This window comes from Watersipora subatra, chromosome 4 (assembly GCF_963576615.1).
Source record: "Watersipora subatra chromosome 4, tzWatSuba1.1, whole genome shotgun sequence".
Taxonomy (NCBI): domain Eukaryota; kingdom Metazoa; phylum Bryozoa; class Gymnolaemata; order Cheilostomatida; family Watersiporidae; genus Watersipora; species Watersipora subatra.
The window spans coordinates 66,940,071-66,966,607 of NC_088711.1; the positions used below are offsets into that span (position 1 = coordinate 66,940,071).

Below are 26,537 nucleotides of genomic sequence, written 5' to 3' on the forward strand. Positions count from 1 at the left end.
AATAATAGAGGTGATTGTCTTAAAACCCATTATTATCTAAATTCATCTTGTCAAATAATCTCAGTATTTTATGAAAGGTAGATAATCTATTTAAAATGGCTCGTAGCTTGTACTATGTTTAATAGGCTGAACGCCGAGAAAACTGAGCTCAAAAGCATGATTTTATCACAAGCTAGCGTTGTTATCACGCTTTTTAGCTCATTTTAAATGTGCAATGTTAAATAGCTTATCTACCTTTCAGAAAAAAACTGATATTGTTTTAAAAGCGGAATTTACATAATGTTTTACGACACCCATCTCTATCATTCTAAATCGGACTAAACATCCCTAACTTCCGTTCCTAAAAAACTATTCTTCGAAGTATTAAGACCAGGTTAAACAATAAACTACTATTAGCCTGAGACAGTTAGTAATTATTTCATGGCTTTGCTTTGATTGTTCACCTATTATTGTAAATTTAAACCATTTTGTATATATGTAGGCTTCTTTGAAGTATAAAGACCGCGTTAAACAAGGAACTACTATTACCTTGAGACAGATATTAATATATTATTATTTCTGTGGTGTTGCTGTCAAAGTTTTAGCAAACAAAAAGCAAAAAGCGCTGGGGTTCGACTTTATAATTTTGAAAGGTAATGAGCAGCCAGTTGATGTTTGTGTCATCGTATGGAACAATCAGGACACAATTACCTGAGCAAATAATGCAAATATTTTTGTTTCGAAATTGTTAATCTTTGTTTCTACACGCATTATAAATGTGGCTCGTTTTTATCACTTGTTCTTAATTATATATTTATAGCATCTGATAGATTATTATACAACATATAAATTTTCAAATTTATAGCAAATTATTTGATAGAATCTTTTTATCAGCCTTAACTCGGCTTGCTTTAAAGGGATCTTTTATATCGCTCATAAAAGCCAGTTTTGGCAGCAAGCTGTCGCAAACATATCAATGAGTGCAATGACCTTTTATGCAACATTGTTAACTATAGTTCTAAAATGAAAAATATACCTTCAAATTTGGAATGAAATAAAAATTTTAAGCTATAAAAATTGCAAAGCATCGCACAGGCTATAATGTCATCCAGTTTCTCCAAAAGAGTGCAAAATGTAGACAATATTTGCCCTGCCCGTAAAAGGGTTAAATGTACCTTCCCAAATGCTGATGAGCTATTTGAAGAATACAAAGCCAGCCTCTATTTAAATACCACCTCTATTTGACAGCTTTTAGTGGGAGAGGGGTAAAAATAAGGCGCCACTGCATTAAAATATAGGTTTTATGGTATCTTTTTGTAATAATAAGTTTCTATTTCAATGTTTGTCATTATCTGCCCAACTACAACAATAATTGCTTTTTAAATTTACAAGTAAACTTTATTCATAAAAAGCTAGTCCTCCGCAATCGCTTACATGGAAACACGGATGTTACCTAATCTATTCTTACACTTTTTTCTTGTTTAGATAAACTGATATCTTCATATAATGCCTGCCATGAACACTTTGTTAGTAAATCCGAAGAAAGAAGCAGATGATTTGAGTGACAGTCTCTATCCAACCGGTTAGTTAGAGAGTTTCACGAAACTATATTTATTATAAAGATTGTCCTTGAAAAAATTTGCAATATATGTATTCATCTTTTTCATACCCATTTCTTTTTTAGGCATTTCGTCTATAGCCATGTTATCTGTACCACTTTTCTATTCATCAATGTCCTCTGTAGCCATACTTGTTCGTTTTCTCTATTTCTTTTTCCTCTATATCCATGTTTTCTATAAGTCTGACCGCTATTGTTATTGTTGTGTTTAGTATAGCTATATTTTCGGTAGACATAACATAACACTTTTAATTGAACGCCAACCTCTATTGGATTGCAACCTTTATTTGAACTGCACCTCCTTTTGACCGCCGATATAAGAGAACAGTTGAAAAATCAAGCACCACCCTTAAATTCACTGCCAACCCTATTTGACCACTATTTTGACATTATTTGATCTATATGAATCCATAATACCAAGTGATAAGTAGAAAATTGTCCTCAAAATCGTACTAATAATGACTCAGTTACATCGATAGCAATTATTCCTTTGTTGCTTCTGTTCATATCGAAGTCCAGTTTTTAACTCCAAATGTATTCATTGGTTTTTTCTATTAAAACTTTAAAGGCAACATCATAGAAATAATTAAAATCTGTATCAGGCTAAAGGCGTGGTCACACGAGCACCGAACCGACGTAGGATCGATTCGGAGGCTGGTTCAGTTCGTGGCACATGTCACACGGCATCCGAAGTCACTTCGCTTCCTAGATACCATATGTATAGAGGCAGGACACGGTTTTATTAGTAGTTGTTATGTATTTGAGTTAAATATTTCTATTGTAAACAAAAAACTTTGAGGAACAGGTATAAATTATAATTACACAACAGATTTATCAGAAAATCGTTCAGCTGCTCAAAATAAATTGCTTGATACTAATATTTTGCCAACCCTACCCATCAACATAATTATATTTTTTTTATTAACATATGAATGTTTTTCTATGCTGAGTACATAACAAACAAAAACAGTCTTCATCATAGTACTGTGGTTTTACATAAATAAATCAGTCAACGATACTTCATCAGGATGAATATGACACATTACTTATATTCTACACGAAATAAAATAACAACCATTATCTTACATTTATGCAAAACTTAAGTGCAACATCTTACATTTATGCAACACAATCACAAGTCCGGGTGAACTAGTCTCGCTAGAATTCTAGAATTTTAACCAGCATATAAGAGCAAGGGTTCGGCCACAAAATTTCGAGCAGTACCGAAATAGTTTGTTTCGGCTAGAAATGTCTTTAGCCGAAATTTTTACAGCTGAGAACGACGTCGTTTTGCGTCATTTAGTTTGGTTTGGTACTCGTGTGACCACGCCTTAATAGTGGTTGCTTGTTTAATGTGGTTCTGATACTTTGATGTATGTGAAAAACGGTTTACATTTATGATGGTATATGAACGACTAGTTTTACGCTAAAACTTGCGCTTTGTGATGCAGCTAAAAGTTTATCGCTTGTGTGAAATGCAACTCGTAAATGTTTTGCTCTGGTAAAAAAAATGTTTGGACGCTAGTCGATTGTTCATGCGTATATATTTGTAGCGTTTGAAAAATTATTATTTTTCAACTTAAAAATTCAAGCCAGTGTATTGTAACTACACACTATTCTAATGTGATGGTTTAACCAGCCAGCTTAAAGTACTGTTTAATCTGGTCATTGTGTGTAGCTCCACTAAATCAATGTTTGTAGGTAGTGAATTACAAATACATTATATTGTAGATATCGAGGTTAAAGTGGAAGCTGATGATTCATCAGTCGACACAGACAGTGATGAAGGTAATTCTATTGAAGAATTTTCTTCATGAATTTCATGACATCTTATTATATATGTGAAAACTTCTCCTTATCATTCTCTTTAGATGAACTTTCATAAATATTGCAGAAGTTGCAGAGATAAAAACAGAACCAAGATATGATGGTGGTCCTGATAACCTCTACCCAACTGGTTAGTTTAAAATTAATTAAATAATAGTGATAACTGGTCGTAAGCTTTGACAGGTGCTTGTGAATTGAATGGTTAAACTAGTTTATTGTACTAAAGGTGATATACAGTTGACCTTTGTTTGTTGGACTAACACAGACTAGTTGTGTCCATATATTGATAATTGAGTACTGTACATTAAACGGATATAAATGTCTCATACATACCACTAGTGCACAATATGGGTACAGTATGCATATACAGTATACATGAGTGAGTACAAATTGATTATACCCACAATAGGTTACAGTATATTCATAGACCTATTAACTATACTTGTAGTTAATATAGTATAACACAGTATAGGTAATAAGTGTATGAGTATGATATTGACCTTTTGAAGGGCGGAGCGTGATTTATGTTACCTATATTTTGCACTCTCCCACAGCAAGAGTGAAATGGCTGTCGCAGGCTCGGCATTTCTTTTAATCGTTTAGGTGCGATTTTTGCATTTCCACATAAAGCTTACGTGGCTTCTGTGAATCTGCAATGGCTCGAAATTGGTGAAAGTTAAAGGTTGACTTGCAACAAAATTTACATTACAGTTATTTGATATCAACAGATTCACCATGTCTTACTCTGCTGTGTTGAAGGTGCAAAATATGTGGAAGTGTGATTATAAGCTCTTAAAAGCTCAAAAACGAACATTTAATTGCAGCCATCACAAAAACACCGCAGTTTGGAGTCTCTTTATTTGGCTGATGTACTCCAACAGTTCGGTTATTGTTTTGACACGTGATGTTATCACGTCAAATTAAAGGCCAATAAAAGGTTCGATATAAAACTTTGCACTAGATTATGACAAATAATTCGGGTCCTACCAAAAAGCCTCTAACAAATATAAATGCTCGCTACTTCGCAGTATTGTTTCAACCTGGTGTAATCATCTAGTCGTAATCTGATCATGTGACCTATACTTTCTGCCAAATCGCGCGAACAGTTTCTGCAGAATTTTTCGACTATCACAGGTGACCAGCCGGCTCAGCATGTTCATCAGAGGATGATGTGCACTTCTTCGAGCTAAGGTTGAAAAAAAGATATCATTGCTCATTTTACAGCTTTAAAGTTATGATGAAATAGATGCGCAAGGACAGTTTCTACGACAGCTTTGGTGATGGTCGCGATTAACTGTTCGTTTTTGAGGTTTTAAGATCTTGTAATCACATTTCCAGAGATTTTGCACCTTCAACACAGCAGAGTAAGACATGGTAAATCTGTTGATATCAAATAATTGTAATGTGAGTTTTGTTGCAATAAACCTTCAATGACCGATGAATTAACATGAAGTGTTTACAAAATATCTACAAACCTGATATATTCGCAGTAGAAATGAAAACGATGCTTTAGTTTTCAATTTTTCTATTACAGTATCAAAACAACACCAAAAAGTACTATTAAATAAAAGAAAAACGATCGTTTTCTACAAATATGGCGCCTTTTTTGTTAACGAGCGCATGTGCAAACGGCTTGATGACGTCAAAAAAAAGGATGGATATCGCTTTGGATAGCTGCTTTTCTCACCATTAAAAAACGTGATGTTTTGCAAAGGTCAATGTCATGCAAGTGCCAAGTATTATTGGTACTTTTCCAACCAACATTATGTTTTTTAGCTAAAGCTTTATACAAGCTAATATTATATAGTACTGTCTCATTATAGCTATTAATAATGCTTGTAGCTTTTTACAAAGCTTTTCTATGACCAAACATATAAATACTTGAGTTTTCTGTTATCAAATCAGTTGTCTCTGGAGTGTGCAATAAACCATTTCTCTAATTTAATACTCTATTTAATTGCTTCTGTGCAGAAACATAACAGAAGCTAATTGGCAACAAGGATTTCTCTTTTGAACAGTTACAAAGAGTTTTGTTCAGATTTTATCATTGATAAAATCGATACAAAGAGTTCTAGTTCATTACAAGAGTAACTGTTCAAAATTGCACCACTACAATGGCAGAAGTAGCAGACCTAATCAAGCTAATGCAGAAGCAGCAGGAGGACCAGAGACAGCAGCAAGAGGAGCAGAGAAAGCAGCAAGAAGAGCATAGACAACAGCAGCATGAGGAGTTCAAGCAGCAACAAGAGGAATACAGACGTCAGCAAGATGAAAGAATGGAGGAGAATAAGAAACTGATGGAGCTACTACTACAAAACCTACAACGGAAACAAAAAACAGCTGCAACCGCTGTTCCAGCCTTCCCAGGTTTTGACCCAACAGCAGAGCTACTAACAGATTACATAGACAGATTCAACACATTCATTGCAGCAAATTCTATTCATCAAGACAAGATTGCTGGCACTTTTCTCACCAACCAACAGCCTACACTCTACAAGCAGCTTAGTAATATGGCAGCTCAGCTTTCAACACCCAAGCAGATCAACGACCTCAACATGGATGAAATACTGGAATTTCTCAAAGACCAGTATGACCCTAAGCGCTTCATTGTTAGAGAGCGTTACAAGTATTGGAGTGACATGCAGAAGAAACCTGGAGAAACTATTCAAGAGTTAGCTGCCAGAATTTGTCAAGATGCAACTACATGTGCCTTCATAAACATTACAGATCCATTAGATGAGGCTCTCAGAACAAGATTTATCTGCTCTGTAAACAATGAAGCAGTTCTCAAATCTCTCTTCAAGGTCAAGGACAATGAACTCAACTTCAACAAAGCTATACAGGTAGCACAGGAATCAGAAGAAGCAGCTAAAGTTGCCAAAGAGACAGTTTATGGAAACTCGTCTAAAGTCAACAAGGTTGCTCAACAGAAATCAAGATACAAACCAATCCAGAAAAACAACTCTACACCTGACGAGCAGAATGAAGGAAAGCTATGCTACAGATGTAACCGAACTAACCATACAGCGGATGACTGCAGATTCAAAGCAGCCACCTGCAACTTTTGTTCTAAACAAGGTCACATAGAAAGAGCATGCAAGAAAAAGAAATCATCTGCAGCAGAAAAACCAGTAAAGATGATAGAATGCACATCAACCAAGATGGTGAAATTTGCTGAAAACATCAAACTGGAGGGAAACAACTTCACACTTGAACTGGACACTGGAGCATGTGACAACTTCATCTGTAAATCAATATGGGAGAAGCTAGGAAAGCCAAACCTAAAACCTACTACAGTTAACTACAAATCAGCCTCAGGACATTTCATAGAGACGCTTGGCAGATGTGAGCTAACTGCCCAATTGGATGCACAGAAAGAAGTCAGACTACCATTTGTGATTAGTGCTGTACAAGATCTCAACCTACTAGGAAGAACTGCTATACAGCAACTAGGCATCTCTATTGATGACAAGCTACAACAGAACCTTGTATCAACAATCACAGAGAACCAGCCAGATTGGAGGTTACAAATCAAGTGTAAGGAGATGTGCAAAGAATTTCCAGAAATATTCAAAGACGAGCTAGGATGTCTCAAGAACTTTGAACTAGAGATAAACTTCAAACCTTCAACAAAGCCAGTCTTCTGCCGACCCAGACCAGTTCCTATTGCCTTGACAGAAGAGCTCAACCAAGCATACGAAGCAGGTGTAGCTAAAGGCATATGGGAACCAACTCAATTCAACCAGTATGGAACACCAGTTGTACCTGTACGCAAATCTACAACAGGTCAAGCTGCAGGGAAGATCAGAGTATGTGGAGACTACTCCAAGACTATCAATAATCAGCTAGAAACACATAGGAAACCTATCCCACTACCAGAAGATCTAATCAGAAAACTAGGTGGAGGCTATTGCTACACAAAGATTGATTTAGCAGATGCCTACAATCAAATATTGTTGGCACCAGAAAGTCAACGACGACTAGCACTATCAACACACCGAGGAGTACTACTACAGAAGAGGTTGCCCTTTGGCATAAGCTCAGCACCAGGGTATTTTCAAGAAATCATGGAGCAACTGACACAAGACCTCCCAGGAGTAGCAGTATACCTAGATGATATACTAGTGAGTGGAGCCAATGCAGAGAGCCATCTACAAAACTTACGTCAACTTCTTCAAAGATTAGAAGAAAGAGGGCTCAGATGTAGAAAAGACAAGTGCTGTTTTGCTCAACCTACAGTAGAGTATCTGGGACACAAACTCACTTCAAAGGGAATCACTAAAGGAAAGAAGGCAGATGCAGTACAACAGATGCCAGTCCCAACAGACTTAACTCAGCTAAGATCTTTCTTAGGAGCTACACAATTCTACAGCAAGTTCATACCCAATCTGTCACAACTCACAGGACCATTGCACAAACTGACACGCAAAGGAGAGACCTGGAAGTGGGGCACTGAACAAGAGAAGAGCTTCAACAAACTGAAAGATATGCTATCAACTGATAGTGTCTTAGCACACTTCAACCCAGATCTTGACATTGGAATCTCATGTGATGCTTCAGAAACTGGACTGGGAGCTGTACTATTTCATCGTTATCCTGATGGAAGTGAGAGACCAATAGCCAATGTTTCAAAAACACTGACCAGCACACAGAGGAAATATGGACAAATACAAAAAGAAGCTCTCTCAATCATATTTGCTCTAAAGAAGTATCACCAGTACCTGTATGGTCGACGGTTTATCTTGGTAACTGACCACAGACCTCTTCTCACACTTCTAGGACCTACCAAAGGAGTTCCAGCTCTAGCAGCCAACAGACTAGCAAGATGGGCACTGGTACTAAATCAGTATGACTACACCATAGAATACAGATCTACCCAGCATCATCAAAATGCAGATGTCCTCTCAAGACTGCCAGTTGGACCTGATAAAGAGTTTGATGCAAGAGAAGATGAAGATGATGTTGATACAGTATGCACTATTCGCACTATTGGACAACAGCTCAACTCTACAGACTACAATGTTCTAGCAAAGGAGACAAAGAAAGACCCAACACTAGCCACAGTAATGCGCTACACAGCAGAAGGATGGCCTGGTAACAAAGAGATGAAGGAGACTCAGCTGTCACTCTTCCACAAGATCTCAGATTCACTTTATATCACTGAAGGTTGTCTTCTATATGGCAACAGAGTAGTCATTCCTGTCAAGTTACAACAGGAAGTATTAAAGATCCTTCACCTTGGACACTTTGGAATGGAAAGAATGAAGAAGCTAGCTTGAACTGCTGTCTATTGGCCTCGCATTGACTCTGATATAGAGGAGACAAGCCGACAGTGCACTGCCTGTGCTGAACACCAGAAGCTTCCACAGAATTATCCTATACATCCCTGGATGCTACCTGAGAAGCCATGGAGTCGTCTTCACTTAGATCATGCAGTGAACTTCATGGGCAGCCAATGGCTAGTGATGATAGATGCCTACTCAAAGTATCCATGCATACACAGGACATCATCTACTTCTACCAGAGCTACCACAGACATCTTAGAGGAGATATTCGCACACTTTGGATACCCTCACACCATAATCACTGACAATGCTACCAGCTTCACCTCAGGAGAGTTTCAGCAGTGGTGTCAAGAGAGAAGCATTGTTCACCTCACTGGAGCACCCTACCATCCAGCTACAAATGGCGCAGCTGAAAGACAAGTACAATCCTTCAAACAAGCCATGAAGAAATCGTCACTCTCACCTAAATCTGCACTACAACAGTTCCTGATGCACTATAGAAGGACACCACTTCCTACAGGATACTCTCCCAGTCAGCTGCTGAATGGAAGACAGATGAGATGCAAGATTGACACCCTATTGCCATCACCCGCACACATAGCACAGTTTCATCAATCCAGAGAAGTCAACCGATCGGCAGAAAAGACAGTTAGCCAGATACACAGCTACAATCTTGGAGCACCATGCTATGCCTTGTATCATGGACCTAGACGCAACAGACAACCCAGATGGGTTCCAGCCATTGTTACTAAGATATATGGAACTCGTAGTCTCAATGTCAAAGTGGTACCAAAGGGACCTACTTGGAGAAGACATGTTGAACAACTCAGACCAAGATACTCAACAGAAGAAGATCAAGACCCTGGAGATAAACCTGATATAACAGAGGAGACAAAACTGCAACTACCAGCCCCTACAACTGTAACAGAGCAACCTCCGTCTAGAAGAAGACCACGCAACCCTCGTCTACCTGATGGAGATGAGTATAGCAGAGACAAACCCCGAAGGTCTAAGAGAACCAGAAAGAACCTTTAGCTTAGTGAGGAGGTGTCATGCAAGTGCCAAGTATTATTGGTACTTTGCCAACAAACATTATGCTTTTTAGCTAAAGCTTTATACAAGCTAATATTATATAGTACTGTCTCATTATAGCTATTAATAATGCTTGTAGCTTTTTACAAAGCTTTTCTATGACCAAACATATAAATACTTGGGTTTTCTGTTATCAAATCAGTTGTCTCTGGAGTGTGCAATAAACCATTTCTCTAATTTAATACTCTATTTAATTGCTTCTGTGCAGAAACATAACAGTCAATGATGCGAAACCATTTGTTTCTATAAACAAGACTTATGTTTCTGTTTGGTGTTTTATATCTAACATTCTTACAATGCCATTCAGGTTAAAGTCAAAACTTTTTTGCGGAAGCACTTGTTTTTAATTTTAGGAAGTTTTTGCTATTGATAATCATATTTTGAATGATACAAACTTATTTGTTAGGCGATCTTATATTTTTCGGAGCTCAACTTTCGGTTGGTTTTATATTCCATTTGTGTTATATAACTCTAGTTGTTTATTTTTCTTCTACGGCTTGCCTGTTTTTGCCTTGCCGTTTTGGCTGACTCGCTTTTACCTTCACTTTTAAACGTAAGCCACTTTTTTACCAGCCATTTTCAAACTTTTTACACTGATCTGATGAGAAAACCTGAGTGCTGCTCTTCTTGAAAGTGGCCTAGCTTTTGAGCTATGCCAATTAGCTGACGCATCAGGAGCCATCTCATAGTTCAAAATTGTCTCTTATCTGAAAGCAAAATTTTGCTTGGGGGAGGAAGAGAAAAGGAGGGAGAACTCCCAAAAATAAACTGGTGTTCCACAGTAATAATAGTAGTTTGGTGGCCACACAGTGTTTTCATGTCAACAGGGTGCAGCGGATGGGGTCTCGGGTAGCTTAATACATTCAGCATGTTTCTAATCTAGTCATTATTAATATGGTCCCCCTACTACCACTATTTTAGTTGATAAGCTAGGAGTAATTGCCCATTTAATGGTGAGTAGTAATAGAAAAATAAAATATTTGTTACGCCGTGTGCAATCAGTCGAATCAGCTAGTCAGAGCCATAGACTTACAGTTACATCATATTGTAGTACAGGGGTCTTAAATGACGCCAATGACAATTAGGTTTGTAGTCTGTTTCCGGTCTCGCCCAGCGTCTTGTCAGCGTTGGTAGCAGCAGTCGAAAACTTTAATTTACTCTTTATACTAATTTCCAAAGATAGCTATCATGGATTGCGTAATTCACTATAATCAATCACCACATTTTAGTGAGCTAATAAGTCTTATTGAAAGCAAAAACCAATAATCAAGCGTTTTTGCGAGTTGTGGAGCACCATCTACAAAGTGCCTGAGCGATCCATACCAAAAATATTCAAGTCATTCTAACAGCTCGCGCAGCTCAACTCGTGAAAATACCACGCTGGATGTTGGATGCGGTTTGCCAGCGAATAAAAGTATCAGTGAGCTTTTCAAGTTACAAATAATCTCAAGCCTCCTGAGGAAATTAAGGTGAGAAAATAGCAAATTAATTTTACTTTGTCCATATAATAAATAATCGAATGCATATCAATCAACTGGTGGATGTGTTCCTCCATTGAAGCATTATACATTCTTTTCACTTAATCATTTATTTTTCAAAGGAATGCAGCTTATTTTTAGACTATCATTTGTTGGTGTCACCCGTATCAATGAGTGGTAACTGCAGATATTAGATTTCAATATATGATTGTCAAAAGTTGATTGTCCTATCTCCACATCTTACATCTAAGTAGCCACAACAAGCTACTGTTTCTTTTTTATTAAATATCATTGCCATATCGTCTATATTTTTGCAACTACAGATTTCTGTTGAATCTGGAATACCTCCGCTCGTAAGCTCAACGCCTACCAAGTTCCTTCGATTTTCAGCCTGAACCCTCAACACACGGCTGTTCTTCCCAAAATATGTGTTGTATGCAAATCAGAAACAAAGCTAGTGGAAGATACTGTCACACACAAACGTGTTAATGACATTCTATGTATGATTGATCGGAAAGATGATGCTGGTAAGTTGAAACAGTTATCAAAGTCTGTGTCATAGATCACTTTGTACACGAGCATGGCTTAATAATGTGCTTGGCCTCAAAGTTCTTTTATGCATGATAGTATGACTTGTTGTTTTATTTTTTGCTTGGTTATGGCAAATATGAAAGTTTAAGAGCATTTTTTTTGCGATGTAATCTCTACAGATAGGTTGCTAAAGGCAGCCATGCTAAGAAATGATGCAGCCATGCTAACGCTACTGCAAGATAAATGTATAGCTAAAGAGGTCCACTACCATCGTTCCTGCAAAAGGGAATATTGTCTAATAGTGTATGCGCAAACAATTTCCTCCACAAGTGAAAATCAGTGAGTGTAGCTCACAATATTTGATGAAATGCATAGAGCTCAACTGATTCTTCCAAAAACAATTTGTAGTATGGCATACTATCAAATTATTACCGCGATCAATCCCATTGGACATTCAGTTAGCTATGACTCTCCTCTTCGCTTCAGAGACTTCACTGGCCAATCAGCAAAAATATCAAAAACATTTGGCATTGCTGATACGTTTTAGGCACAGTATTACTGCGCTTGTCTATGACAATATTGATTTCTCTGAGCAAACCCTGAGTGGTCTGGAACTACCCGATTCACCAATGGTATCGCATTTCAGTCAATATCATGCCCATTACAGACTGTTTACCCTTGTCAACATGAAATAGTTTGCCCAGCACTGAGAAGATCAACAAAATATTAAGGAAATTTCAAGAAACCCCTGCAAATTTAGAGCCATTTCTTTTGGCTGCCAAAAAGGTCCTGCACTGACAACTGCAGAAATCATCAGCGCTCACGATGCTCCAACACAAAGCTCTACGTACTCATTTACCAAATAACTGCTATACATCATTGCCAAACATAACAGCCCACCTGGTTCCTTTCCAGGTTGGACAGGATTCAATATCCAGCTTTCATCTCCACTGCCAACATCTCAGCTATCCTATCTCCCAGTGATCAGGGCCTCGCCTACAGAGTTGTCGACAGTAAAATGCATTTTGGTCAATGCTATTCAGATTGCAGACCTTCTTGAAGCTGAAAACGTCTTTGATGTATTTGATCAAGCATTCTATGCTAAGGCACAGCAGATTCACTGGTAATACTGTACATTCAACAAACGTCTGGTAATAAGGATAGGAGAATTTCACACTGCAATGCCTTTTTTAGGAGTGCTTGGCAAGCGATTTTCCATGTCTGGGCTTAAAGATATCTTTCTGAAGTCCAATGTCTGTGCAAGTGGCTCAGTGAGCAGTTTGTTATCTGGCCGCATGTACAACAGAAGCGTACGATGTCATAAACTGCTATACGAAGCTTTGGCACGCATGCAGCTTTTCAAGTTTCTTTCATCGCAAGAAAAAACCGAGATATTTCTGATAGACTTGTTAGTCTCTCAAATGGTATGCTCCAAAATCCAGATACCATATCAGAGCTAGAAGACTTTGAAGAAGAGTTTTCTTTATCATGTTAAGGGTGCGGTGTGTTGAAAGCCCCACTTACAGATTTTGGAATGAGTACTTGAAGATGGTACACCTACTGCTCAATTTTCTCCGAGCTACATGAGAGAGCGATTGGCAGAAGCACTCCGTACAGTGCGACTAATGTTGAAATATTTCTTTGCCTACAACATATGCTATACAACTATGCCTACAACTATGCCAGGTTATTATGATGGACCAGTTGAATGAATTTTCAAGAAGACATACGGTGTACACACCAACATAGAGCTGTGCATTGTTTATTGTGCATTCATTCATGTTGTATGCTTACCACCTACAGGTAAGCCACTGTATACTGGCCTGAGATGAATAGCATAGAAAAATCTCATCCATGGCTGGCATCTCAGCTCCAGAAGGCATCTGGCTCATGCATGGTATGCCAACACTTCAACCATGGGTTTAACTCGGTGGCCGCTGACCAAGTAATCGAACAAACTATCAATCATGAGTCGAAGGCTCGCGGGGCATTAAAAGCATAGCGCTTACTAAAAGCAAGTTACAATTAACCATCAGAACTTAATTGAGCCTCAGCTAATCCCTGCTATTATTATTTTGTGCATGAAAGCTTCTATTTTATTTGCACTCATGAGTGGTTAAATGTGACTGACTCTCTGTCTTTAGGGTTGATCGAATGAGGGTTCTTGCTCATCGTGGTAAAGCAGCTGTAACACAGTTCTGTGAAGTTCTAGGTGAAGTCAGTAGTGGGTTGCAGTTTACAAAGACTTAGATGATTCACGGTATGCTTCTTTTGTATCTTATCCATCCATTGGCCATTTACCAAATGAATGCGTCTGCATACTCAAACTGCAAGTACAGTAATTAATTTACAGTAAATACATTGTATATTACATATAATTCTCATTTGTACAGTAGCCTATGGCTTGCATAACTTCAGTCATGATTTTCACTCAATTGCATTTTCAGAGTCAAAGAAGATGAAAAGGCTAGCAACAACCTTATTGATACCGTTGAGTCAATGATCAACCCCTTGACACATCATCAAGCCACTCTCGTTTCACTCAGCTCTGGCGCTACAGCCAATGCAACTCAACAGCAGTCTTCTGTTAGCTGATATGATAGGCGAAACTCAAGTTCAGTCATTTCTAAAAGAGCATTTGCAAGATGAGTAGGGTTGTATATTCAGTACAATCAAGAAAAACGGACTTCAAACTTTTGCAACAGCTCTTAAGAACGCAACCAACAAAGCCTGTCAAAAAAAGCACCATTGCCAATCGGAATATCTTCGGTCGATTGCTTGTGGTCAGCATGCAGCGACATATAGACATGAACATAATCCTTGGCTGCTTACTGTCGTCTACACCACCAGCCCTTTCATCACGTGATGGAGCTGGGCTTGACAAATGTGTAAAAGCTCATCTTCTTCGTGGAATTGAAAGCCACTGCAAAAAAACCTGCTTGTCGCAACTGTGCCTGAAGACTGTTCTCTGATTATAGACTGTATGACATTCATTTATGCCTTACCCAGAAGCAATCATTCTAATACTTTTGGAGAGCTAGCCCAAAAAGTATTGTATCAGCTCGGCTGCTTGGCCAAAGCTTACAAGCACCAATCAAATCACCTTTGATTGGTGATTGATATGTGAAGAACTCTATCGAAAATGTTGAACGATCTCACTGTGTGACTAGCAAACAGCCTGAAGTTATAACACTTTATGGGGCTCAGCAGAAAATACCAAAACAATGGACAAAATTCTTAGCGAGTAGCCGCAACGAGTCAGCTTTGTAAAACTTTTTACTATCACAATTCAAGCATTGCAAGCTTTAAAACAGTTTTTTGCTATATATCGAGATTGCTGATAGTTGTGGGCGACTTTCATTTAGTAAAACAGCTTTCCTGTTTTAGACCCTCCCCTCAGGCTGACCTAGTCTCTGATCATGAAGAGGCAGATACTCGAATGCTGTTACGTGCGGCTCACTTGGATGCAGAGAACATCGGCCCAGCGGTCATATGGTCACCTAACACTGATGTGGCCATTCTCTGCATTCCATAAAAATAAGCTAAAAATAAGTTTATACTTTTCAACTGGCACTAAAAATAGGTGTCGCATTCTCAACTGCACTAAAATCAGCGAGACACTGGGTAGTGACATTGATTCATGTCTACTGGGGCTTCATGCCTTTTCCGGTTGTGACACAACCAGCTCATTTTCAGGAAAAGACAAGACCACTCATTTCGAACTCCTATCAAATGAAACATATAGGTCGCCATCCCCTAACCTAGGCAAATATTGGAACTTGGATGATAAGTTGTTCAACGCACTGACACGCTCAACACTGCATCTTTATGGCCAGCCTAATTCCACAAATTTAGCCGATGTCAGATACAAGGCTGTTCTCATCAAGGGCATCTTATGAGAAGACCCTTCCACCAACAGAGGCTTTTCTCCGTCAGCATGTAATGAGAGTTTATTATCAAGCAGCAATATGGCAGCGAGTGATTAAAATATTCATCATGCCACCTGACCCCACAAATCATGGCTGGAGTAAAGAAAATGCTGGCATTTCTGTGCAGTGGTTTCTTGATGGGCACGGAGCTATTCTCAGGTAGTTTGTCCAATGTACTAGTTGCTCATGCAAAAAAGAGTAAATGTATAATCCGATGCTCTTGCAAAACTGCATCTTTAGTTTGCACAAGTCTATGTAGTTGTGTAGACTGCAGCAATGAAAGAGCGATCTGATTGAGAATGGTAATCATGCAGAAAGTGATGATGAGCTTCAAGATTATATCAAGTTTTATTAAATACTTTGTATTATGCTTTCTAAAATCGATTGAAAGTTTTTGATGTATCAGATTATGAGATATGATAATATATTATATTTATTATAAACAGACTGTGTACCTTGGTGAACATGCTATATCATATAGTCATCATACAATGTACATTACTAAGATACACATACAAAGTCCTATGATATTCATCAATAATTCAAAAAGTTAATTGTCATCGAACATACTGCACCATTATTGTTTTAACACGCTACCAGTACAATAAATCTAAAATGAAGCAAGAAACTTTGCATATAAATGCCAGGTAAATAAAAAAGAAATAACATTTATCGATAAAAAGTACTAAGACAAGCATAATAGATACTTTATGCTTGTCACGTGTTGCCCAGCAATATAATAATTTCATTTAGAAGATTAAACATCAAATTTGTTAGTCAGTCTGTGTCACAACCAGTGTACCCAATGAGGTATACAGTATGGCCTGTCAATCAGTAGTTGTACAAGTCCCATTGTAACAAATGTGAAGAAGGTTTTTGGCTGGCAGACCAGTGGCTAAGATGATGGCGAAAAATGTCTGTCATATTAAGACCCTGGCAGCTGACTAGAAAGTAAAAAACGACATCCATTACAGGCAATGAATTCAAAATATCAAATTACTATATATACATATAGGAGCTTACGTTTATTGTGCAATATCAATCCATCATGGCCTATCAGAAAGACGATCTAACAAAGCATGTAGCCACAAATTAAAAACTTAAAAATAGGAAGAGGTACAATACTGATTTGGATGTATGGGCAATGTGCATAGCCCTACATGAAAATAATAGATGTGCATCCTTTAGCGCTTGCCACAACAATATTTGCCTGACTCATACACTGCACACTTTTGTAAGGTAATAATTAGAGCTGCACAAAGATCGCGTTAATTAAACGATTAACGCGATCAACACAGCTACATGATTAACTGAGTTGAGCCAATTAATCTTCAAATAAATTGCAACCGAGGTGATGATCATGATGTGTTTCTTTTGTATTGTTTAATATATTGTAAAGGAATTTTTTGGCCCTTACTCAGGCATGATCTAGATTGCAATAATATTGCGTAAATGGTAAGAGAAGGGAGTATGGTTTTTGTTCGTTTTATTCCAAAGCAATTTCCATTAGGGGTGGAACTGCGACGACTCTGCTCATTTTGCGAGAGCACAACCTATATATAAATATATGTGTCCCGAGCTGTATAATGAAACCGGGTAAGAAATGGTATAGGATTAAATGATTGATAGACTCGCTAACACGTTGGCTTGATTACGGCCAAACTAACATAGTATTAGCGATAAGACACACGATAAAGACAACCACAATATGCAAAATATATATGAGAGTAATTATATTCAAGTAAAACACATAACAAAGACAGACACAAGGTGCAATATATATATATATATAAGTAGTTATATGCGAATATATAGAATATAAGAAATAAATTTGTTGCCCGGCGTCTGCCACAATATAACATTACCATGGCAGGTTACTGCCATTTAGTTTACCAACAAATAAATATTATGGCTGGCAACACCTTTTTACCAATTATATACAACCACAATTATTTTGCACTCAACTATGAAAATATGAAGTGACTCACTAACATAGATCTTGTTTATACAATGCAAAAACACAAGCGCCATGTCGAGGTTATTACCTGTTTGAACATGGTTATAGGTAATAGCAACAAAAGTGATTTCAATATTTAATTTTTTACAGCTTATCTTTTGTTTATATTTAAAAAAATTTTGTCGTGAATTGTACATGCATCTTCATTTTAAAAAAATATCAAAATCGTATTTCATTTTTAGAATGATATTATTATAAGATTGACCCTTTGGTGGAACATGCAAGCAGAAAAATGTCTTCCGTACTAGGTAGAACATTTTCATGTTGGAAGCATAACAAGAAAGTGAAGTGAAATATATGCCAGAAAGATTTTGGCTACCACCACAGCACTTCATTAAGATATCATTCAATTAATTCTCATCTTACCGCTCAGAAATCATCACCAGCTGTCGCAGACAATAACTATTACTACTGTATGTAGGTAGAGGGCATCTCTTCATTTGCTGCCTTAAATCTTGGCTGGCTTAATTATAGACTTTCATAGACTATTTTCATACTCATAATAATTATTACCTTGTAACTTATGTACATTGTAGATAACATATAATCCTGTTAATAATATTTGTCGCAAATATAATTAATTTATATATAGCTTTATTATTTGTTTTCGAATATGCAGGTTTTTGCTAGATTAATTCTAAGATTAATTGGTTCAGACCGGTTATTAATCGTGATATTTTTCTAGAATAGTGGTGCAGCTCTAGTAATAATTGATAAATGGGCACTATAACAATACAATATAACTCAATGGACTAAAGTACAATGCAAAATGTATTACTATATAATGTCACAACATAATGCAACACATCAATCCTATAACATAATTCAATGCAACACAGTTCAATACAATACAGCATAATACAGTAATTATAACACAATACACCAGAATACAATGTAATAACACAATAATACAGTATAACTTATGCATGACACAATATAATAATTTAAAACTAACCAAACCATCAGGTAAATAATAATCATACAGTTGCATGAAGGTACTACACTTTGTGTTGAAATTGATTTGACATTTCAAAGAGCAAGTCTCCAATTTGGTAAATAGGCGAGCAAAGTCTTAAAACACATGAATTACATAATTTTTTTATCATGTATTTCAACACATCAGAGTCTTAGCTTTCGAGTGAGCCTATGTTCAATACACAAAGAATAATAGAACTATGAAAAACAGGGTGTCAAAAGTATCTCTTGCAATAAAAAACACTAGGTTGCGGTTCCCAAAATGTGATGTCATAATTATTATTTAGCCTTAGGTCGTCGATCCCTTTCGCTGCCATCGAGACTGCGCTTTTCTGTGACAATCGGTGCTGTTAAACCCAGAGTGCGCTAATAATAAACTAGGATTCTAGACAATCAACGATGCCCGGGGATCGCACTAACGGCTTACCAATACAAACGCATGTTCTGGGTTAATTATGCTTCAATAAATATACTGTAGTTGATAAAGGTAATGAAATCACATCGATTAAATTGTGACCTGCAGTGGCGTGGCCATAGGACTATATGTCAATTAATTAATTATTTATTAATTAATAATTAGTCTCGGCCGTGCCCCTCAACATCACGATAAAAAGAGAGGGCTATTGCATAATATCATCGGGAAAACATAGTATGGTGCTTGGAATCTGATTTTATTATAATATAAATAATCTGTACATGGAGAGCTAATGACACTGATTCCTTTGTCATCTTCATTGGTTTTCTTGAGTTGTCCTACCTTCGCCTGCCACTACCGTCATTATTGTAGTTGATGAATATAAGCCGTAAGCAATAAAATAAGTGGAAAGGGCACACAACACCGAATATGAAAATTGTGACGTCAGAATTTTCGACAGCAGACGACAGCAGACTACAGCTGAAAATTGTGATGTCACTATTTTCGATCATATACCATTAAAGATTTCTGCGGTAGAGCTCTGGGGAAATCCTATAAACACCAACCAATGTCTGTCTCACCATGTCAAACAATGGCTCATTGGAAGCCAAGATATTGAAGAACCTGAATAGGCTGAAACAGTACTTATGTAATTGATGTGCTTTAATAATGATCAGCAGAGGCATGTTATATAACAAATAGTCCAATATCTCTGGTTTATTCAAAAAATATACAATAGGTATTCTATTTATAAAGCTCAATAATATCAATAGCTAACAATGTTATGTAGTGCTGCCGTCTTAGCCTAAAAAATTAAACAAATTGAATTAAGCCATTGAGTGTATAAAACACTGAATGTCTAAAGACAGCAACAATATCTATGACAGAGAGTAGTTTATTGTATAGTTTGTAGCCAATATGTAAAATGTAGACTGAGAAGTTTGGCAATTCATTATAACCAACACCTATCTCTCATTGATCCAGCTGACTACCATAAACACCAACAAACAATACCCACACAATAAGCGGTTTTGTTTTGGAAAATTCATGATTAGGTGAAGGAAACGCAAAATTTTCAATGAAGCAATGCAACTGATCTTTGATCGATGATTCGTTTGATCATTTATTGAAGCATTAAGTAAATGAGTTTGCTATCATCTCACCTCAATTTTTCCAGGGTTATGAGATTCTTTGCAACTTCAGAAGCTCTTTGTTATTTTGACTCACTAGCAATCCTCATCAAGCATTCAGCATGGTATTTGCATAAGACAAACACTGCGAGTTTCTACGATGACTTTGATTGGTATGCTATGGACATATCTGACTGTGTGTAGATGGTGCTCTACATCTCATAAAAGCTTTGGGTTATCGACTTTTTTCCGTTATTAAGGCATGTTGGCTTCTTAGAATGTGGAACTTGATTATAATGAATTATGTAATCCTTAATAGCTAGTTGTGGTAATCAATTTAAATAAAGATTAATTTTTTGCCGCTAATACTAACGTTGACGACAGTCTCTGACACGGCTATAGCGGAAACAGAGTAAGGACCTATGTGTTATCGGTGAAAGCAAATACGCCCCGTATAAGAAAAGGCATAGATTTATGGTTACGGAGCTAATTGGCTGATTTGGCTAATTGCACATGGTGCAAAGAAAATCTTATTTATGTATTTCTACTCTCCTTTTAATGGAAAATAATCACTGCTTGACAACAATATCTTAGGTAGGTATGGTAAATAAGTTATGGGATGCTTTATTCTATCTATTAAACCTAAGACCCGTTACACCCCATTGTCGTACCTCGTTAGCATAAAAATGTCACAAAAATGCCCTGTGGCCACCAAACTATAGCAGTAAAAATACCAAACAATATTATAGTATAACACTCCCTCAAGTGCGTGCGTTGCTGGCCGCCTCTGCCCCTAGAGCACATATCACTCAAAGTTGTTTTTCTTCGGACAGATAGGGTTACATGTGACACGGACTATCTCTGGATAGCTGAAAGTTCGGGAAAGTGTAGTTCAAAAAGTTGAAGTTTGATTGACTGTTGATTGTACAAAGTCACAAATTTAAGCATAAGCCCAATGAAAAAATTCTGAACTTAATAAGTTTGAGGATATCATTTGCTAAATACAAATATACGAGAGCTAAGAAAGTATGTGTTATTTTCAGTATATTGAAACCTTCGACTATAAATACACTGAGTTTATAGTCCCATTTGATTTCTATAAAAATTTGTTCGAGATATTTTGTACAAATCAGATCATGCATTGTATCTACACATCTACGTCGGTTATTTTTTAGACATTGAACTTAATCTAGAACCGGAGAGTCGTTCAGTCAGCACACACTGTAATAAAGGTAAATATGATATCAGTCTAACATCTTTTTATGGCAGATTGAGTTTTTGTTTTCAACAGGACTTTGAATACTCCTTTAGTAGAACACTCATGACCCTGAGACATATTAAGAGCTTTGTTATCGTCTTGTGTCTCATAGGTTAGTCGCGATATAGGTTTACTTTTATCAACATTTGCTTAATGACAAAGGTTGTAAAGTACAGTGCACCTTCGGGATACGATGTTGATCCGTTCCAAGGTTGACATCGTTTTGTTAAAAAGTCGTATGTAGGGTCATAGAAACCATTGTAATTATACAATGCAAAATAAATGGTAAGAATCGTTCAAAATTTTATAAAAAATGTACATGTTGAAAATTAGTAACGAAATAGTATGTTTACTTTATTAACTATAGTTTCTTACAGTAGCTACATTGTATTAAGTGCACCTAGTGATTATGGTCTGCAATACTGTAAAATGCAGCATCATAATGTGTGTATGAAATGCAGTACACACGGTAAGGAGTTCTTGCCTTCAAGACGTATGTACAACATAAGCTTTGAATTCACTTCAAAATTCAAATAAGGTTAGCTTACTAAACACACATTTAAAGCTAATTAAAGCTGATTTTTAGTATGTATATTTAACTATTTCACTAAATTTCAACTTTTCATCACTAAAATCTTATCGCTTCTCAGTTTCTGCTTTTACTATTACCTTTAGCTAGTCTGGTTAAAACCGTTTTCAACCTAATTCGACCGGAAAAGCCATGCGTTGCAATTCTCGAAAGTGGCCTCTCTTACACTTGACCATTTAATGGCCATCATAAAATAAGATTTTATTTACTATACAGTAGTGTACGTACATACCTTTGGAGTAACGTGACTTGAGCTGGTATATGTAGCGAGTAGAGCAGAGAGGAAGCAAAGACGTATCAATGCTAGTTATTTTACTGTGCAATTTAAAAATAAATGTAATACGTAATTAAATTGAATTTTTTGAGTTCGTTCCCACGTAATGATAAATTGCTTTAGATAACTCAACCTCAACTTTATTAACTCGAACAGTTTTTTGCCCAACGGCTACCGAAATAGTTGTTATCGCTTTAGAAAATAGCTGTATTCCAAGCCAGAGAGGTCAACCTCAATTTTTCGTAGTTCATAGGCGTCATTATTACTATCATTGGCAAGATATTTTTGTCAATGACTTTTCTAAAGGTTTGGTGAAATTTGAGTTTTACCAAACATCCGCTTAGCGATGGCCCTTCGGAAGCAAGGAAAAGTGAGGTAACCTTCGCATAAACTTCAAGATAAATCGGCAAAATTGATCTTAGTTAAAACGCTCAAAAGAAAAAGATGTCTCTTTTTCTGAACATTTAAACAGTGATCAAGTTTTGCCAATTTTAATTTAAAAACTTCCTGGCAATAACATCACCTCAAACAACAAACCAATCTCAAGTGATAGAAAAATCTCTATACTTTTTGATGAAAGATTTTTAATATTTACATTAGAAGCATTTAATTTGAAACAAGCTATTTATGCTTTTGATTTATATTATAGTTTGTATATGTACATGTATCTACTAATAAATAAATAAATATATGGACTTGTGTCAGTGCTCTGATAACTTGAATGCTCTGATAACTTGAACACTTTCGCTCGGTCCCGTGAAGTTTGAGTTATCCATGTTTGACTGTATATATATCTATATCAACATCTATATATATATACATCAACATCGGTCACTATACACTTCGATCTTGTAAATTTGAATGACTATTCTTACTGACTTCTTATTCTTCTGACTGACAAAAATCGCATGTTGTTTTGTATGTGCGTGGCGAAAATCCTTGAGTGCGTGGCGTAACCCAGCTAGCCCGTGATGAATAGTTTTTCGACATTGATTCCATGTTGAATCAACGTTGGAATATTGAATGTTTAAAACGTCTTAAAAATTGTTGTAATTAAACGTATACGTTGTCTTAGCTACAAAACACTATTCATCGTTTGACTTAAACACAGAATACGTGTGTACATTCAATAAGTATCTATTAAAAAAGCGTGAGTGATATAGAATGTACGTAAAACCTCGTAAAACTTCTAATTGAACTGCCTCGGAGTGTTGCTCTTAACGAATCCCAGGTAAAGTAAGGTAATTTTTGCATAAACTTCAAGAAAAAACGGCAAAATTGATCGTGGGTAAACCCCCAAAAGAAAAAAATGTCTTTTCTTTTGAGCATTTCAACAACGATCAAGTTTTGCCAATGTCAATCTAAAAAATGTCCTGGCAATAACATCACCTCAAACAATGAACCAATCTCAAGTGATAGAAAAATCTCTATACTTTTTGATAAAAACGTTTTAAACTTTACATTAGACGCATTTAATTCGAAACAACCCATTTGTGCTTTTGATTTATATTATAGTTTGTATATGTACATGTATCTACTAATAAATAAGTAAATACATGGACTTGTGACAGTGCTCTGATAACTTGAACGCTCTGATAATTCGAACACTTTTGCTCGGTCCCGTGAAGTTCGAGTTATCCATGTTTGACTGTATATATATCTATATCAACATCTATATATATATACATCAACATCGGTCACTATACACTTCGATCTTGTAAATTCGAATGACTATTCTTATAACTAAATCTTACAAAATCAAATAATTATTCTTACAATTAAATATTGTAATAATCTTATAAGAATCGTTAGAAAAATATCATCATAATTTCCTTTACTTTCACTGCTTTGGACATCAGTTGGAATAACAAAGTATTCATTATAAGTGTCCAAATGCTACAGTCCAGTAGAATCGGCAAAAAAACCGATTATTTTTCAGTACTTCCACGTTAATTACAGAAACCTTTGGTAATTGGACAATGTAATAGACTGGTGAAATGTGCACGGTTTTTTCGTGCAATGTGCACAACTTAATAGTTCTACTCTCTGTCGCACCGCCTTATCGGCGTTTTGTTAGCCGGTCTTAAGTTCGATTAAATAGGCTTGTCAAGTTTTTATTTCGAATTTAGGCCGAATTCATCTGTCTATTTATGTATAATCCGATCAGATGGGTTAGTTTTAAGATATTGCAGTAACCTTTCAAAGACTTGGTAACATATTTAAATAGGTTTATATGTGTTTTGTATCATTATTATAATTAAACGACTCTACACAAAAAGCATTAAATTTGATGAAGAGATTTCGGTACAAGGGTTTGGTCATGGCCGTTAACGGATAATTTTTCGGGAGTTGTGCGCACATACACATTTATTATAAGTCTCCCAAACTTTGGTCGTGGGAAATTATGACTCCAAATTTAGAATGAAATAAAAAAATTGAAGTACTAAAAATCCTTTTATCATAAATGCTTTACATCTGATGGTCGGTCCTTGACCTTATACCGTGTGTTTGAATTGTTACATACAATATATTATTCATATTTGCAATGAAAACTCTTAAAGAATCTTTTCATATTACTTATAGGGTTTAAATGACATTTTTATGATATAAAAATTCTTGAGTGTGTACCATACTACTAAGCTTGTGGCCCAAAACTATCAACTTGTATTATAGGTACAAATTGTGGGCAGAATTCCTTTCCAAGAGATCAAAATGATATATCTGGAAGATTGTTATGCACTACCACTGTAAAGACAAAAATAAAAGGTCTCACTGCAAGAAAACCTCTTCAGTCTGAGATATTCAGTGCTAGCTTTGCTCGCCACAGTCATCTAGCAACAGACATGAGAACACACACTGGACAGAAGTCATTTCAGTGTAAGATATGCAGTAGTCAGTTTGCTCAATGTAGTACTCTAACGGATCATATTAAGACTCATACTGGAGAGAAGCCATTTCAGTGTAAGATTTGCAGTAAATGGTTTGCTCATCGCCCTAGTCTAACAAGACACATGAAGACTCATACTGGAGAGAAGCCATTTCATTGCAAGATTTGTAGTAGTTGGTTTGCTCATCGCTCTAAGCTAACACGACACATGAGGACTCATGCTGGAGAGAAGCCGTTTCAGTGTAAGATTTGCAGTAGTCGGTTTGCTCATCGCCATCATTTAACAACACACATGAGGACTCATACTGGAGAGAAGCCATTTCAGTGTAAGATTTGCAGTAGTCGGTTTGCTCAATGTGGTACTCTAACGGACCATATGAGGACACACACTGGAGAAAAACCATTCCGGTGCAAGATATGCAGTAGTAAATTTGCTGATCCCCGTAATCTAAAAAGTCATATGAGGATTCATACTGGAGAGAAGCCATTTCAGTGTAAGATTTGCAGTAGTCGGTTTGCTGAACGCTCTAATTTAACAAGACACATGAGGACTCATACTGGAGAGAAGCCATTTCAGTGCAAGATTTGCAGTAGTCGGTTTTTTCGACGGTCTCATTTAACAAAACACATGAGGACTCATACTGGAGAGAAGCCATTTCAGTGTAAGATTTGCAGTAAATGGTTTGCTCATCGCCGTAGTCTAACAAGACACATGAATACTCATACTTGATAGAAGCCATTTCGTTATAGAGCATACAACTGTACATGTTCAAATGTACTTGGATACACTCATATACTTTTATTTGATTGTGTAAAAATTGTATAGGGAAGGTCTTTTTTGTTATGTAATTGCATCTGTTGTATATTGAGTTATTATTTACTTAGCTAATTGTGGTAAAATATATGTAGCTTTGTGGTCAAAAATTTTGTGTATGTGTTCTATTGAATGACAAGCCTTGGTTCAGTTTGGTTGAACCGATATGAACATGACTAACAACTGCAACCTTTTGGAAATGGGTCCATTGGCTGATCCTCCTGACCAAACCTGCTGACATCGGAAACATGGAATCAATTACTTTTGCAATTAAATATTTGCTGCAAAGCTTTAATCTATATAGTCCATGAAATTTCTTACATACCTGCTGAGCAATTATTCACATAACAGCTAAGGCTTCTTGTTGTGTTTATTATTAGATTTTGTAGTTGAAATCCAGCCTCATTGTGTATCTTGCTGGCCAGCTTAAAGGTTAGAA

General features: G+C 36.6%; 1 protein-coding gene across 1 annotated transcript; it reads left to right on the top strand.

The window, feature by feature from the left end:
• The first annotated feature begins 1,485 nt into the window (after positions 1-1,485).
• On the top strand, positions 1,486-26,194 carry LOC137394542 (gastrula zinc finger protein XlCGF57.1-like). Its single transcript, XM_068081266.1, has 5 exons — positions 1,486-1,561; positions 3,329-3,385; positions 3,492-3,554; positions 21,452-21,508; positions 25,071-26,194. The coding sequence occupies exons 1-5, from the start codon at positions 1,486-1,488 to the stop codon at positions 26,012-26,014; spliced, it is 1,197 nt and encodes a 398-aa protein (XP_067937367.1). The 3' UTR covers positions 26,015-26,194.
• The last annotated feature ends 343 nt before the right edge of the window (positions 26,195-26,537 follow it).

What these genes read in the sequence shown, in the direction of transcription:
- LOC137394542 (XM_068081266.1), top strand. Translation starts at nt 1,486, where the DNA reads ATGCCTGCCATGAACACTTTGTTAGTAAATCCGAAGAAAGAAGCAGAT. An exon ending in CGACACAGACAGTGATGAAG is followed by an intron (nt 3,386 to 3,491) that starts GTAATTCTATTG and finishes TAAATATTGCAG; the next exon opens with AAGTTGCAGAGATAAAAACA. An exon ending in CAGCACACACTGTAATAAAG is followed by an intron (nt 21,509 to 25,070) that starts GTAAATATGATA and finishes CTTGTATTATAG; the next exon opens with GTACAAATTGTGGGCAGAAT.